The sequence below is a fragment of the Mytilus edulis genome, chromosome 1, assembly GCF_963676685.1.
Source record: "Mytilus edulis chromosome 1, xbMytEdul2.2, whole genome shotgun sequence".
NCBI lineage: Eukaryota > Metazoa > Mollusca > Bivalvia > Mytilida > Mytilidae > Mytilus > Mytilus edulis.
This window is the reverse complement of record NC_092344.1, coordinates 31576489-31591505: the sequence shown is the minus strand read 5'-3', so window position 1 is coordinate 31591505 and position 15017 is coordinate 31576489. Positions and strand designations below refer to the sequence as shown.

Genomic DNA, 15017 nt, shown 5'->3' with positions numbered 1-15017 from the left:
TTATATTTTGTTTTACATTTATCAAATCATCAGGATTTTATTTTTCGTTAAAGAAATGGATGCCGATTGAACAATATTATTAAATTTTATATGTGTTACTCAGATAGGTAAAAGTAAGAATTTAATATCAATACAAATATGGAAAAAATAAGTTTATTCACAATACAAAACTAGTAGTGTATATATATTAAACACTGTTTATATCTATATTGATAGTTTGTTGAAGGAGATAAACTGTTAGTATTTCGGTGGATAATTTCCTTGTGGAGGTGGATAGTTTGCCTGAGGTGGAGGATACGCTGGTGGTTGGTTATACATTACGCCGCCTGGTTGTGGATACTGACCATACATCATTGGTTGGTGACCTGCAAAAACAAAGACATATCGAAACATATCTATTGAAAACTTGTTGTTTTGTGTTTTTGTTTTGTAAAATGTTTATCAGGATGAAATATATCGGCCCTGAAATTTTCAGACAAATCTGAAAACACGTTGATGGGTTGCTTCTCTTGAATTGTTTATTTTAAGGACATTTTACAGTTTTTGGCAATAATCTTGAATATTATTATAGATAGAAATAAACTGTGAACAGCAATAATGTTCAGAAAAGTAAGATCTACAAATTAGTCAACATACTAAAAAATTTCGAGTTATTGCCCTTTATAGCCAATTTTTAACAATTTTTTGCACATTTTTGTAATTTCCAAAAATAATTTCCTCTGAAACTACTACTGTAACCTAACTTAACTACAATCATCATTAGGGTACAATGTATCTAGTTGAAAAATGTGCCCGATGATCCTGCCTGCCAACCAACAAGGATTAAAATAGAAGATATGGTTTAAATGTAGTTTCGGCTTTTATCTCTGAAACTGAAGCATTTAGAGCAAATCTGACATTGATAAAAATTATAATAAGGTTGAGATCTATCGGCCCTGACGAATCAGACAATCCGTTGTTGGGTTGCTACCCCTGAATTGGTAATTTGAGGAAAATTTTGCAGTTTTTGGTTTTTATCTTAAATATTATTATAGATAAAAAATAAACTGTAAACAGCAATTATGATCAACAAAGTACGATCTACTAATCAGTCAAAATACCAAAATTGTCAATTGGCCCCTTTAGAATTTATTGCCCTCCATAGTAAATTTTTCTTATATTTTGTAATCTTTTACATAAAATCTTCTCCACTTAAGCATGTACACCTCTGAGGAGCCAAAATTTCTAGAATTGAACTGTTTTTCTTAACCTGATTTTGGGGTTTATATCAGTGTAAAAAAAATAATTGCCGAAGAAAAAATCATATGGTAGTACACTCCTTTTTTGCTACGGCCATTTGAAAGTACCTAATTTTGATGATTTTCCCATTTGCATCAAGTTTTACCAATGTTGGGGCTATTATCGAAAAAAAAATCATAGTACTGTTCCACAATTAAACTTTTTATCATACTTTCAATAAAGATGGTTTGGACCAATCTGAATAAATTTAACTTTAAAAAAAAACCTACAGGTAGGTGTGAATCATTCCGTGTACTCTTCAGTTATTTCCTAAAAAAAAAATGACTAAAAAGACTGACTAATTGGTTAGAAAATTTGAAAAATTGGTTACTCAAAACTACTTATTGTAAACACTCAATTTTTTCACAGAGTTACGTTTGATTATAACATTTTTTAAATTTATTGATATTTTCCACTTGTATCGTTAATTCCAGTACGAGATTTCAACGAGACTGAAAAGTTAGAAGAATATATCCTAAATATACTGGGCTACATGTATTAAGAAATAAACTTAGCAACAATTTTCAATAGAGTATCTTGATTGAAAAATGTATCCGATGAACATCCAACTAATGTGGCCGCCATGGTTTAATATAGAACATATGGGTTTACTATAAAAGTCTAAGGGAATATTGTAAAAAAAACATTTTCAAATGGTCACAACTTGAAAACTAATTTAAATAATGATAAGGGGTCTTCAGTAACTATTGTTAGACTACAATGGGATGACCTGCTTTTAATTTAACTACTGGGCCAAATTACTAGTAAACCAAACTTGGCCTCAATCATTATTATGGTATCTTATACTATTTTAAAATTAACCTTATTTAACATTGTTTAAAAAAAAAACAGTATATACAAGTGAGCGACACAGACCCTTGAGTGCCTCTAGCTATTTTGAAAATTAAAGAACGACAGAAAGCAGTTTTTTATATAAAAGGTTCAATAAGCAGGCAGAAAAAACTAAAGGGACAATCTCAATTCTTAAAAACGAATTCTTCAAGGTAGTTTATACTCTCTCTCGCTGCTACTTAAAAACAGTCATTTTAAAATTTAAACTACAAGAAAAATATTTTGCCAAAGCAAGCAAAACAAAACAATAAAACAAACCAAAGACAAAAACAGTTGCCAGAAATGACAACATGCAGGCTCCAAAGGAAGACACATGGCTGTAAAATGTGTGCAACTGATCCGAAGTAGTCTCAATACTATCATAACAGTAACAATGAAATCCACCTAAACATTATATTAGCTAAGATTACCGTGCTGTTGTTGCTGCTGTGTGATAATAGTTGGTCCACCATGATGAGGTGCTGTATGAATAGTTGTCACCCTCGTTCTATTCTTGTTCTTACACACGGCAATAAAGACAGCAATAAATATTACAAAGATAATAGCTCCGATTACAGCACCAGCTATCGTACCACTAGAAAATAAAAGAGTTACTCAAAAAATATAAGAACGATGAGCGTGAATCATTTGTAATTATTCTAAATATACCGAAAGACCTTGTCCACAAACGAATGTTTTTTTATCATTTGTGTGGCAACCTATTAATATACCTTTTTACTGACTATAGAGTGCATTTCTTTCTTATCAAAGTTTGCTAAACGTTGTGTGCCGTTTGTTAAAGTTTGTTAAAAGTGACAAAAGAAGAAACAATTGCATCGTTTAATCAGTGTTTACTGACCCTGTTTGAACTGTCAAAAAATGCATGCACATGCTGTTGGTATTTGAACTTGTTACGCGGGGAAATTAGCCTCCGTAGAAGATGTTATCAACACAGAGGACATCGCTCCTCTATGCATATTAAATTCCATTGGCAGGTCTTCGTCTTCATCAGATGAATGTATGAAGATAGTAACGATAAAGCCTTTTTATTGAAAATAACAGCAATGAAATAAAGGAGCGTAATACCGAAGCTCGAGTAATTTTAGACATTGTTTTCAGTTATGCGAAGCAAGAACATACCTCTATTTTACTGCGAAAAAATAAATGCATCGTTTGTACTAATAAACGACAAACGACAACCTGTAGACGCATTTTCATCGAGTGTATAGTTTGTCAAAGTTAATGCAATTATGTTTATTAGTACATAATCGGTCTTGTTCTTTGCCTTAATCTGCAAATTTTATGACATATTTGCAATTTATGTATTTGTGTTCTTTAGTCAATTTTTCAACTAAACCATTTAAGGGGAGATACTTTTCATATTAAAGTGTTTTACTAGAGTAATAGTTAAATTTTGATTTTAAACTTGTAGCAAGAAAACAAGTGACACCATTTTGTATTTTTTTTTCTTCACGCATATTATAATACCTATCTTCTCAAATTTTATTTCAAAATTCAATTTCAAAGATTTCTTTTTATTCACAAAAATGTATTTTTTTTATGAACAAACTATGGAAATGTGTGCAAATTTGCACCTACTTGTAGCTTCAAAAATATCACGGTGACTCATACTTTTTATAATATGTTTGAAAGAGTAAAATCTTCATTTAGGCAAATTATAAGAAAAATTCCCTTTGTTCTCCTGTCCACTTGCATAACATTTTTGCAGCTCGGTCATAAGTTAATGTTAGCAATTTTATTAATGAGTGTAAGATTAAACTTTTTTTTATAATAAATAGAAAAGAAATAGAAAATAAGCACACAAATGAAAATGTTACTTACCCACTTGTTTCACATTCGTAGTAATAATAACGATAGTAGTAGGAGTAGACATAGTAACAGTATTCACTATTAGCTTCCCAAACTGGAAAATGTCAATTTCTTATTAATATTAAAGGTACAAAAAAATATTGAATTACTTTTTGTGTCACAAAAGTCATTTTTTTGTCACAAAAGTCAATTATGTATGCAAATGAATTCTCTCATCACGATTTTGTAAGAAGGCCTCTCAATGAAAAAGGAAACGCGGGTCTCGTAGGTTCAAGGACAAATCATAGACTATAATAGAAACCAGCTTGACAACATGTAAAACAATAATATTCACAAATCAAAATCAACTGCCTGGTTTATATTACAACAACAAAATATAAGATTATAAATCTGAGAGGCAGTTACCTACATAAGACTCATCAGTGGCGGTCAAACAAATAAAGTATGGAAAGCCAAATCAAGTACGAAGTTAAAGGGCACGTAAAATCGAGTATTCAAAGTTGTAAAACGAAAATCAGTCAGAACCGAATTGACACATTAGATCGGCACAAAAAAAACACCAAAAATCGATCGTAGAGTACTCGCAGCTATCGATTGCTATTTCAAACCCAAAACTCAACTTATAAATAAACAACGTTCTGTCAAACTTGAATTTTATCAGTTCATCTCCGACGGGGTGTTAAATCAGTACATTCATCATACACAGACTGAAAAAACATGACAATATGCAATGTAAAAATATAACGTTCATACAATTAATAATTGGATATAATTAACAATGCATGATTAGTTATGCGTTAAACTATTAACAATACAATCAATGTTATATCCGATGGAAACAATATTCCATGATCTTACTGCAGTGTTGAATTGATAACCTTTAACAAAGACTTTATTTAAAAGAATATTTTAATGTATATGGACTGTAGCTAATTAACAAGATAAACAAACCATACAAACTACATCACTGTTGACATTCGGTAGCGATTTCCTAATTACTATATTAAGATGTGTATATGTAAAACCACCCGATTCACACTAAAGCTTTATATCTATGAAAAAATTTAGGTTATTTTCTTACATGAATATTTTCAATCATAAAACACTTGGCATAGAAAAGCAGTTTCAATGGCTTATTCGATTTAACTACAAATGAATTATTCGTTCATTTTTGTACATTAATTAGGCCGTTAGTTTTCTCTTTTGATTTTTTACATTTGTGATTTCAGGTCCTTTTATAGCTGACTATGCGGTATGGGCAATGCTCATTGTTAAAGGCCGTATGATGACCTATGGCTGTTATTAACTGTGTCATTTGGTCTCCTGTGGAGAGTTAACTCATTGGCAGTCATACCACATCTATGTGTTTTATATTCACAGTAATGTGGTGTTTCTGTATAACATATTTAGGTTTTGTTAATATCAAAAAGACATATATTTACCACGCTAAATGGGGACAATCATCAGTACTGTATTGCTAGTAGAAGTTGGGTGGTGTATGGTCTAATTATGTTTCACATTTCATTGATTATGAAATGTTATAAATATTTTTTGAAAAAGTTTGTGTTGAATTAGTTTTTCCTTGCTATTCATAATAACACAATAATATTACTTTTGACGTTGTATGCAATGTGGGTGACACTGGCGGTAACCTATTGGTGGTTATTATCAGCTTATTTGTCAGTTCTGATATGACTTATAACAAACGCTTCTTAAATAGTGAGTTTATAAATTCAGAAATTATTACGAAGCCAAATTTCAACTACGCAAGATTGACTATATTTTGAGTGTTATTGATGAAGGTAAATCAAGAAAAGCGCTTCGGACGCATGAAATTAATAACATTTTCTACAGCACTGGGTCGATACCGCTGCTGCTGTACTATCAGAACTCGAGGGTAAGATCAGCTCAGAAGTCAGTATTTCGTTACTGACACAATTTATAACAAACTTTTCTTAAAATGTCTATTTATAAATTCAGAAGTTATTAAGAAATCCCTCATGATTCGTTGAGCTGAGATGGAGTTGGCTATCATATTTTGGTCCTTCATCATTGGCTTTCAAATATTCGGCTTGAGCGTTCCTGATGTAGGTCAGAAAAGCGCTTCGAATGCATGGAATTTACAAAGTTAATTTCAATTTTTAGTATAAGTTCTTCACATGAAAAATTGTAAATCAATACTTATCTTAACATCGTACATGTGGCACTGTTGGTAAAGTGAATTAGATTCATCCAACAGACAAAAACAATCGTATATATCAAACCGAATAAGAATTAAGGTTTACCTAAAAATACATAATTTTTTTTAATATATACCCGGTATCAGAAAATTTCACTACAGGGTATTTGGTAGAATATTTGTAGTATTTAAGTGCTTATCAAAACTTACCGCTTATTATCAAATTCAGAAAAGCTGAGTACAAAAAACGATGCATAAGATCCATGATTATTTTCTCAGTGTTGACTTTAAAAGGATACAAATTGTTATTGTACCAAATTACTGCGTTTAAATAATATACTTTGCAATTTGAATATTGTCGTTTGATAGACATTGATTCAGATAAGATCATGTATAACAATGGTTGATTATTTTTTGTTTTGTTATGTGCTTAACAATTTGATAATATGAAATAAATATAAGTATAACATGCAGTGATGGACTTCCTTAATTGAATCATTTAAAAATGGGCTAGTGCTGATATACAAAGGTACAATCTGCATGTGAAGAGAGGACAATGCCGGTACTAGGAAGAAAATTGGAAAGTGCAAATGTTTGTCGAATCCTTCAAAACCGACACAAGTGCTCCAATTGAGCATTATGTCTCAGTTAGTAAAAACCTAAACTGGGTTACTTTTTATGGCGTTTATATTCCTGTGACACAGTTCGTAATTCTATTTAGCTGTTTTTGTGTACAGTAACTGTTCTAAATTAATTTTAGTTATTCGTAGTTATTCTGTGGCTAACATGTCGAAATGTACCATTATATTATTTTTCTATTTATTTCTCTGTTTTGGGTGTTCTTGTATTTACTTGTACTGCATTCCCGTCATGTAAAGTCTTTTTAGTGACATATTTAACATTACCATAAAGCGCGAGGTTTGGCTAGCCATAAAACCAAAACCCAAGTCAAGAATAGGATGGTTGTTCAATTAAAGTTCATTTCTATATATGTTGCATTGTCGTGTTTTTTGGTTGCACTTCAATGTTCTGCTGTTTCGTTGTTTTCCTCTTATAGTTGTTATGTTTCCCTCGGTTTAAGTTTTTAACCCGTCTCTCAATCGATTTATGACTTTTTAACAGCAGAATTCAACTGTTGCATTTATTTACCTCAATATACTGATACAGATATAATTTCCTCGCAACCGATTATAGGGTTGAAACAAACTATTTTCAGATTTACTCTACTTATATTTTAGTATTGCATAAGAGAGTACTTTTTACTAACTGCTGACGGTGTCCTTTTGCTAATTATGTTGTAGACGACCTAGATACGGTTTTAATCTTGGAGAACATGGGTCAAACCCTTAATTTTCAATTGATATCTACAAAATTGTTTTCATAGTTAAAATGAAGCGTTTAGTGTACACAGCTACATTCTACATTCTCTGCTTGTTCGAATACAGTATTATGTAGTCTATTGGTTGTCGTTGGTTGTCCTATGCCATAATTGTTGACCTTTTAAAGTCGATAACTGATATCAGGCCGGATTTGTGTTTTTTTTTTTCTTATTATTATTATTGTTTATCATTTTGTTATCCTGTACTTGTACCTTTTCATTTAGGTCGGGTTTTCATCCTTGTTCTTTATTTTACATACAAAGATAACACAAAGTCATGATCTTATAAACCGATAACCATTTTAATAATAATAAAAAATTATAACATATAAAAACAATAACAAAACCTGATGGTAAATTAAATTTTAACACTATTTGTTTAAAAACTAAGGATTTTCTTATCCCAGGCATAGATTACCTTAGCCGTATTTGGCACAATTTTTTGGAATTTTGGATCCTTTATTCTCTTCAACTTTGTACTTGTTTGGCTTTATAAATAATTTGATATGAGCGTCACTGATGAGTCTTACGTAGACGAAACGCGCGTCTGGCGTACTAAATTATAATCCTGGTACCTTTGATAACTATTATAATCAATTAACACGGTGTACATAACAGTAACATATACCGTTTTGTTTTCTTTGATTGCTTTGCGTTTCATGCTCAGAAAGATTGTATCCGAGTAAAATTGAGTCGTGCAATAAACAATGACGTCCACTATTTGAAGATGCGTTTTCGAGGACGGTAAGGGATGAAAGCAAACAAATTACCTTTGTTCATGAGCTACAATACTTATCACTAGAACTAAATATAATAATTCATTCTCCGTCGCTAAAGCTAGTTTAATGTTGAAATTTTACTTAAGAAAAGAAGAAAAATCCTCGCTCACAGATACCTGTTTAAAGATATATATAGAGAGAACCTGTGTATTGAAGAAACACGTGTGAATATTCTCAAATATACCAGTTGTTTATTTTAAACTCTTTTTTGTTATTCCATGAGTAAACAAATGGTTTTATTTTCCTTTAACGTTTTCATCGAATATGAACCAAAGCATATTTGATTGATTGTTGACTGCTTAACGCCACATGAGAACAAAAAAGGCTACGTATACATCACGGCGAACAAAACATAATGAATATAAGATAAAGAATTTTTTTAAAGATTTCTACATTATTTTTAATTACTGTTTTGTCGAATAATTCTCATTATTGGGTCGTTGATTATCAAATGTCCTGGCTCCTGAAACTACCAAAACGAAATATATGAGCCATACTTATTTTTCTACTACTAGTAATAATTCTTACAAGGATAAAATTCTTTTTTTCCAATAAGACTATATGAGTATACGCGAATGGATGCTTTAAAAATGTGTAGTTTCCAAAGTTATTTAAAAGAATACTTAAAAAAATTGATCTCAAGTACTGGGTTATTACATATTTCTAATTTTCTCTACTCGTCAATTTATGACCTAGTAATCTTAAGAGAATTTTGTTTGGTGGATTTTACATTTTTTAAAGTATTTATTTTTCCGAAATTTCAGACTTTTCACATTTTATAATTTTCCATTCCTGGAAAATTACTTGAACCATTCGAGCATGAAATTGTCCATCCAAATAAATAGTAAAGATCAATTATGTGCCGGCAATGCGGATTGTTATCAATGTCGACTTTACAGTGCGTGTGTAGATTGAACAAACCTAGCATGTCACATCATAAATTTTATGCTGGGGTGACTGTGCACAGGCAATAACAGCCTGTAATCTTTTTTAGTTATGTTCTCATGTATATCTTTGGATATTTCTTCAGTATCGTTGATATTCTGACCCTCATGTCATCTGTTCATTTTATTAAGAAATATGAATTTATTGCATTATATGTCACCCACGATATGCTAGAGGTAGCTATGGCCGATGGTCACGGGTACATGTGTAGTTGATGAAGAATACACACAAACTCAGTTATGATGGAGAAGGAGGATTGTAGAGCTCCTGTGTAGGGAGTGGATAATTAGCATCACTCGTGTGTTGTAGAGGTGACATATGGCCTGTTTCGTGTTTAGGTGCTGAAGACAGTGCCGAACTCTGTTGTGATAGAGTTGACTGATGGTCAGGTTTCTGTGATTGTAGTAAAAAATATGCCGAACTTTGTTGTGGTGGAGGTGTCCGATGACCGGGTTCGTATGTTGGTGTTGGAGAAAATGTCGCACTCTCTTGTGGTAGAGATGTCTGATGACTGGGTTCCTGTAGTAGTGTTGGAGAATATGACGAACTGTGGTGTGGTATAGGTGTCTGATGACTGGGTTCCTGTAATAGTGTTGGAGAATATGACGTACTGTGGTGTGGTACAGGTGTCTGATGACTGGGTTCCTGTAATAGTGTTGGAGAAGAGGACGTACTGTGGTGTGGTATCGGTGTCCGATGACTGGCTTCCTGTGATGGTATTGAAGAATATGATGTACTATGTTCCAGTAGAGGTGGAAGGTGGCCGGGTTCATATATTGGCGGAGGAGAATATGCCACAATCTGTTGTGGTTGTGGTAGCGGATGCTTACTCTTGGAGCTTTTTTTGTGACGTGAGCGTTTTTTATTGCTTTTCTTCTGTTTTGAAGGTAATTCTGAAGTTATAAACGAATAAACAAGATCATTATCTATTATGTTTATATTTCATCATCTCAAAATAAATACTGACTCACATAAATCATGATTTTTCTATATTTTACTAGATGGGTCCCCTTACATTACTTTACATAAGGTATATTTGAAGGACAATTTGATTATCTGATCAATAAATATCAGATATTATTTTTAAAATTGATGAATGCATGTGTTGACTTTTTTTCTTTTCGATCCTATTTTTATTGATGAACTAACGTTGTGTAATATGTTTGACTTGTTGTAATAAGTTTGGTTCAATCAGTATCATGTTCATGTGTTTCCTAATAGCATTTGTTTGTGTTATTTAGCCATTGACAAGATAAACTAAATGTCCATCACAACATGCCAGAAGGGCCTTAATACAAATGCAAACTTAAACCTTTAAAGACGTATCACGAAAGGAAAATGAAACGTTTATCACCAAAGGCAAAGTGGATTAAATGTAATGGTTATGATATATCAATAATTACACTACGGTTGTCACATGTGGACCAGGACCTGGTCACCCTGAGATCATCCTAAGTTTTCGGGGTAGTTCGTATTGCTTCTTTTAAGTTGTCTATGTTGTGGTGTATGTTCTGTTGCTTGTCTGTTTGTCTGTTTGTCATTTTTCTTATTTAGCCATGCCGAAGTCAATTTGAAGTACATGACTAACTATTGTAGACACCAATGTTCAAATGAAGTTGTTGTAAGCAATTAAAGGCAACCGTTTGGTCTTCAACAATGAGAAATTATAACATTGCGTTTATTTTCTGCCAATGAGTTTGAATCTTTCGCCTCTCTTTGACATTTACCTAACATGCAGTTTGTTTGATAAAAAAAATATGGTTGTAACGTTATTATGTTGAGACTATGTAAAACCATGAAAATGATGATTCTTATTATATCATTTGTTTTTACTTACGCTGCTGTTGTAGCGTGTGTTGATGTTGATGTTGATTTAGTTTTGATAAAGTGTCTGGTTGTATCACGTGACCACGAATACCACTGGTTTTAACACAACAACATATTGTGGTGATAATAGCCCCTATAACGGCTACTCCAAACAAAGCACCAATAATTGCACCAATGATAGTTCCTCTAAACATAATGAAATAAAAAGTAAATGAAATCATGTTTGTTGTATTAGTAAAGGCTATAGATCTGATTTAAATATTAAATTTATCTGCACAATGTATTGGGTAAGACTAAATTGGAAACGGACATTACAACCTCGGAAATAAAGGGCTTATCCTGATTGGGCACTTTTGCTATTGAAATATGTTATTCTGAAGTTCGACTTAAGATCGTGGATTTCAATTTTCGATTTCAAAATTCAGATATATTAAATAGAGAATATCGAATGAGCAGTCTATAGACATTTTTTTTATGTCTGATGTGTGTGTCGAAGCGATAACTTTTCTTAAAAGAATCCGTGTAAGTTGTGGGATAAAGCATTATTTATAGAAAAAAAGAAATGTCAGTTCAAAAGAATAAGTCCTTGGTTTCATTGAGGGCGACTCTTAGGTTCATGTTTCGGTTTTCTGAGCAACACATATGTTCTTGTTTTTTTCATATACATTTGCATTTAAATCGTGTGTGAAAATATTGTGTCTTTGAATATAATTATAATTCAAGAGATAACCTCTATGTTTTCATAAAAAAAAATGAAAAATAGGTTTCATAAATGTTTTCTAATAGGTTCACGCTGCATTGGTGACCTTCGGCTGTTGTCTACTCTTTGGTCGGGTTGTTGTCCCTTTGACACATTCCCCATTTCCATTCTCAATTTTATTAACATGAAAAGTAAAATATATAAAAAATATTCTTTTCATTTGTATTCCTTATGCATATGTATTATCTGTGATAATTCTTGTGTATGTTAATGAATACTTACACATCAGTATTACATTCATGGTATTCGTATTGGTAGTGGTAGTAACAACCACCAAACACCGGAAGTACTGAAACATATACAGAGATTACTTTCAATTTTACTTTCATTTTTTTTGTTTTGACATGTATAGATTGGCAGACAAAACAGTATCAGATAAACCTTATCATATTTCCCTAAAAGATCTAAGGAGGATGGAGGGCCGCATGGTTTTCGCCATTAAAACAAACCTTGATATATTTGAAAAGGTGATTAAATTAAGCAAAAATTATTAAGAATCTAGTAAGGTTTCGACACCTTAAGCAAAGTTAACTTTAGATTTATTTTTGCTAATATTTTATATCCTTTTTTGGTCAGATGTCTCTTCGACTGTTTCGGTATTATACATCCTTTTGGCTTTCAAATATTTTGCATTGAGTGTTCCTGTCGAATGTAAATCTATAGAAGCGCTTCGAACTCATATTTTATTGAGTATTGCCAGTTTCATTTTTTGCAAAAAAAAATGATTCTTACAATCAAAACAGTAACCGCAGAGATGACTATATCCGTCCCATATTGTTTTTAGAGTCATATGTAATTAATCATGCCGAAAATGACATCCTACTCATTCTCAAGCATTTAAGGACAAAGTATTGAATAAGCAGATGTTTAGAGTTGAGAGGGTCTGCATCGACTTCGTTCAATAATTATGCCAAGTTCTAAACATCCCTAAACCTACAGAAGCTACGAATTATTGAATAACACTTTATAAATATATTCGTCCGATTACTTGATTTAAGAGGCCCCTCATGAGGGGTCCTAGTAATCACATAATCACCTTTTTTTTTGCCAATATAATCACATAATCATTAAATATTTGCTTATCTTTAGTAGTCAAATAATCATAAACTAAAAATACAGTCCTAGGTAATCAAATAATCATGAAATATTTGGCTTAATAATCAAATAATCATTAAAAAAACGGCCAAGTAATCACATAATCAAAAACCCCATGAGGGCCCTCATTTAAGACCTATAGAGAATTGCCAAGTCTACCTGAAATCAAATTTTCCTGAGTCAATTTGAAGCTAAGTTTCTTACTTATTTCCCAATTAATCAATGAGTAATTCATTAAAGGTATTTCGTAATGTATGTCAGTACCGAAGCACTCGGTTAAAAATCTTTCCTATACAATGATATTAAATATATACTGATTAAGTATGCCATATTATTGTGCTTTTAAAATGTTTACTTTAAACACACTGTAGATTTGTTTTAAAAGATATGAAGTTGCATTATAAAAATGTTTCAGATGAATGAATATTAAAAGATTTGTTTAACCTTTTATCAAAATATTTACTTTAAAGGTACGCAATTACTGCGCTATGGTTACATGCACAACAACGAGAATAATTATAGATACATGTTTAAAGATATATAATGTATTCATGATATAATTATGGTAATTTCTCATATATCTTTTTAACAGATCGTTGCAATAAACATATAAAGCATTTCAAAATATTAAAAAAAAATAAAGTAACGCTTAAGGGTCAATAACTATTATAATAAATTATTCCTAACTCATCATACATGTTAGACTTGACTTGTAGAACACTCTAGAATTTCAAAAAGTTCTCCGAATTTATTTTGTCGGCATTTTAAGAAACATTATTAAGATATGGTGTTCCGTTGGTTTCTTTTGAATTTCGAAAATATGAATGAATCAAACTGTTGAGATAAAAACGTTTGGACATGCATGTCTGTTCTAAACTTGAAATTGGAAAATTTAACTCTTACCCTGAATAAACAAAATCCATATTGAATCAAAAACCATTACTTTTGATTATAACTAATAATACATTCCAAATTATTCATGTTAAACGGCCAGGAAGTTTAAAACATCAACTATCAATTTAAAGGCCAGGTTAACTTTTCTTCAATCAATTAAAAAATAGATCCATGACGTGAACTGTCAAGTTACGGAATTGTTTATGTTTTTCATGCTTTTTATCCAGTGTCTTCACGAACAAATTTAGATTCCTATTTACAGTTACATATGTCTACAGACTACATGCAAGATGAATTTGAAACAGAATAGACATTAATTGGTTTGTCCAGAACAGAATCGATTGATCTGATGTTATTGAGATATTGACTTGTTGATAATTTTAAGTCCATTCAAAAGACTTACTAAGTAGAAGCCGGGAGTAGAAGCCATTTAAAAACGTTGAATGTATAAACAAGCGCTCTTTCTTCTTCTTCTTTTTTTTTTTTTAGGTTGCAGCACATTTATATTTTACGTGGCATTCTTATTTCCTTTTGTTGAAGAACTATTAATATATATTGTTCGTCATTTCTCTCGATTCTTGAATAAAAATCATGCAATTGACCATAAATAGTTACCTATTCAATTTACTGTTGTTTTTTTTTTTAATTAATCTGTGCCAAAACATTTTAATGCGTACAAACGGAACATCTGTGTACCTACAAGCAATATAGTGTCAACATACGTATATTTCGAGACGACTCGAATATTAGAATATAAGAAAGTTTGCGTGAAAATATGAACGTTCCTAATCAAATCAAATTTATTATAAGAATCGCATTATAACAGGAGAGTATCCAACATTCACTGAAATACTTGCACTGCGATTATTAGAATAGTATAATAGGATGATATCATGGATGAACATTATATATACATCATAACCAAGGATTTGTATAGCCTAGTAATTAAGACCTATACAAATCCTTGATGTAACTGGTATATACATGTACAAATATAAATAAACTAGTACTACATTACTGTAAATAAGAACAAACCAGTATACTGATCTGTATCACTACAATATAATAGAATAATGGTGAGGTTGAATTCTCTGCCATTTATTCATCATCAACGCACGACTGTCTTGTCTCAGAAAAAAATACATCTTTGTACATTAACCTCATTTTCAGCAGAGACACATAATACAATTGTATTGTATGTCTCTGCTTTCATCTATAGAG

General features: G+C 31.5%; 2 protein-coding genes across 2 annotated transcripts; both read right to left on the bottom strand.

The window, feature by feature from the left end:
• Positions 1–137: 137 nt before the first annotated feature.
• On the bottom strand, positions 138–6484 carry LOC139529679 (uncharacterized). Its single transcript, XM_071325528.1, has 4 exons — positions 6329–6484; positions 3952–4033; positions 2541–2704; positions 138–365 (listed from the first exon to the last, which is right to left on the bottom strand). Exons 1-4 carry the CDS (start codon positions 6381–6383, stop codon positions 238–240), a joined length of 429 nt encoding a protein of 142 aa, XP_071181629.1. The 5' UTR covers positions 6384–6484; the 3' UTR covers positions 138–237.
• A 1295-nt stretch (positions 6485–7779) lies between these two features.
• LOC139529668 (uncharacterized) lies at positions 7780–14108 on the bottom strand. The gene is made up of 4 exons (XM_071325517.1): positions 13806–14108; positions 12030–12096; positions 11058–11233; positions 7780–10113 (listed from the first exon to the last, which is right to left on the bottom strand). The coding sequence occupies exons 1-4, from the start codon at positions 13840–13842 to the stop codon at positions 9458–9460; spliced, it is 936 nt and encodes a 311-aa protein (XP_071181618.1). The 5' UTR covers positions 13843–14108; the 3' UTR covers positions 7780–9457.
• Positions 14109–15017: the final 909 nt, after the last annotated feature.

Excerpts from the sequence above, each read along its gene's own strand:
- LOC139529668 (XM_071325517.1), bottom strand. The coding sequence starts at position 13,842 with ATGGTTTTTGATTCAATATGGATTTTGTTTATTCAGG. Across the intron at positions 12,097-13,805 it reads ATGGATTTTGTTTATTCAGG|TACTTCCGGTGTTTGGTGGT; the intron begins GTAAGAGTTAAA and ends TATATGTTTCAG. Across the intron at positions 10,114-11,057 it reads ACACACGCTACAACAGCAGC|AATTACCTTCAAAACAGAAG; the intron begins GTAAGTAAAAAC and ends TTATAACTTCAG.
- LOC139529679 (XM_071325528.1), bottom strand. The coding sequence starts at position 6,383 with ATGGATCTTATGCATCGTTTTTTGTACTCAGCTTTTCTGAATTTGATA. Across the intron at positions 4,034-6,328 it reads TCTGAATTTGATAATAAGCG|TTTGGGAAGCTAATAGTGAA; the intron begins GTAAGTTTTGAT and ends GACATTTTCCAG. Across the intron at positions 2,705-3,951 it reads TACGAATGTGAAACAAGTGG|TGGTACGATAGCTGGTGCTG; the intron begins GTAAGTAACATT and ends TTTATTTTCTAG.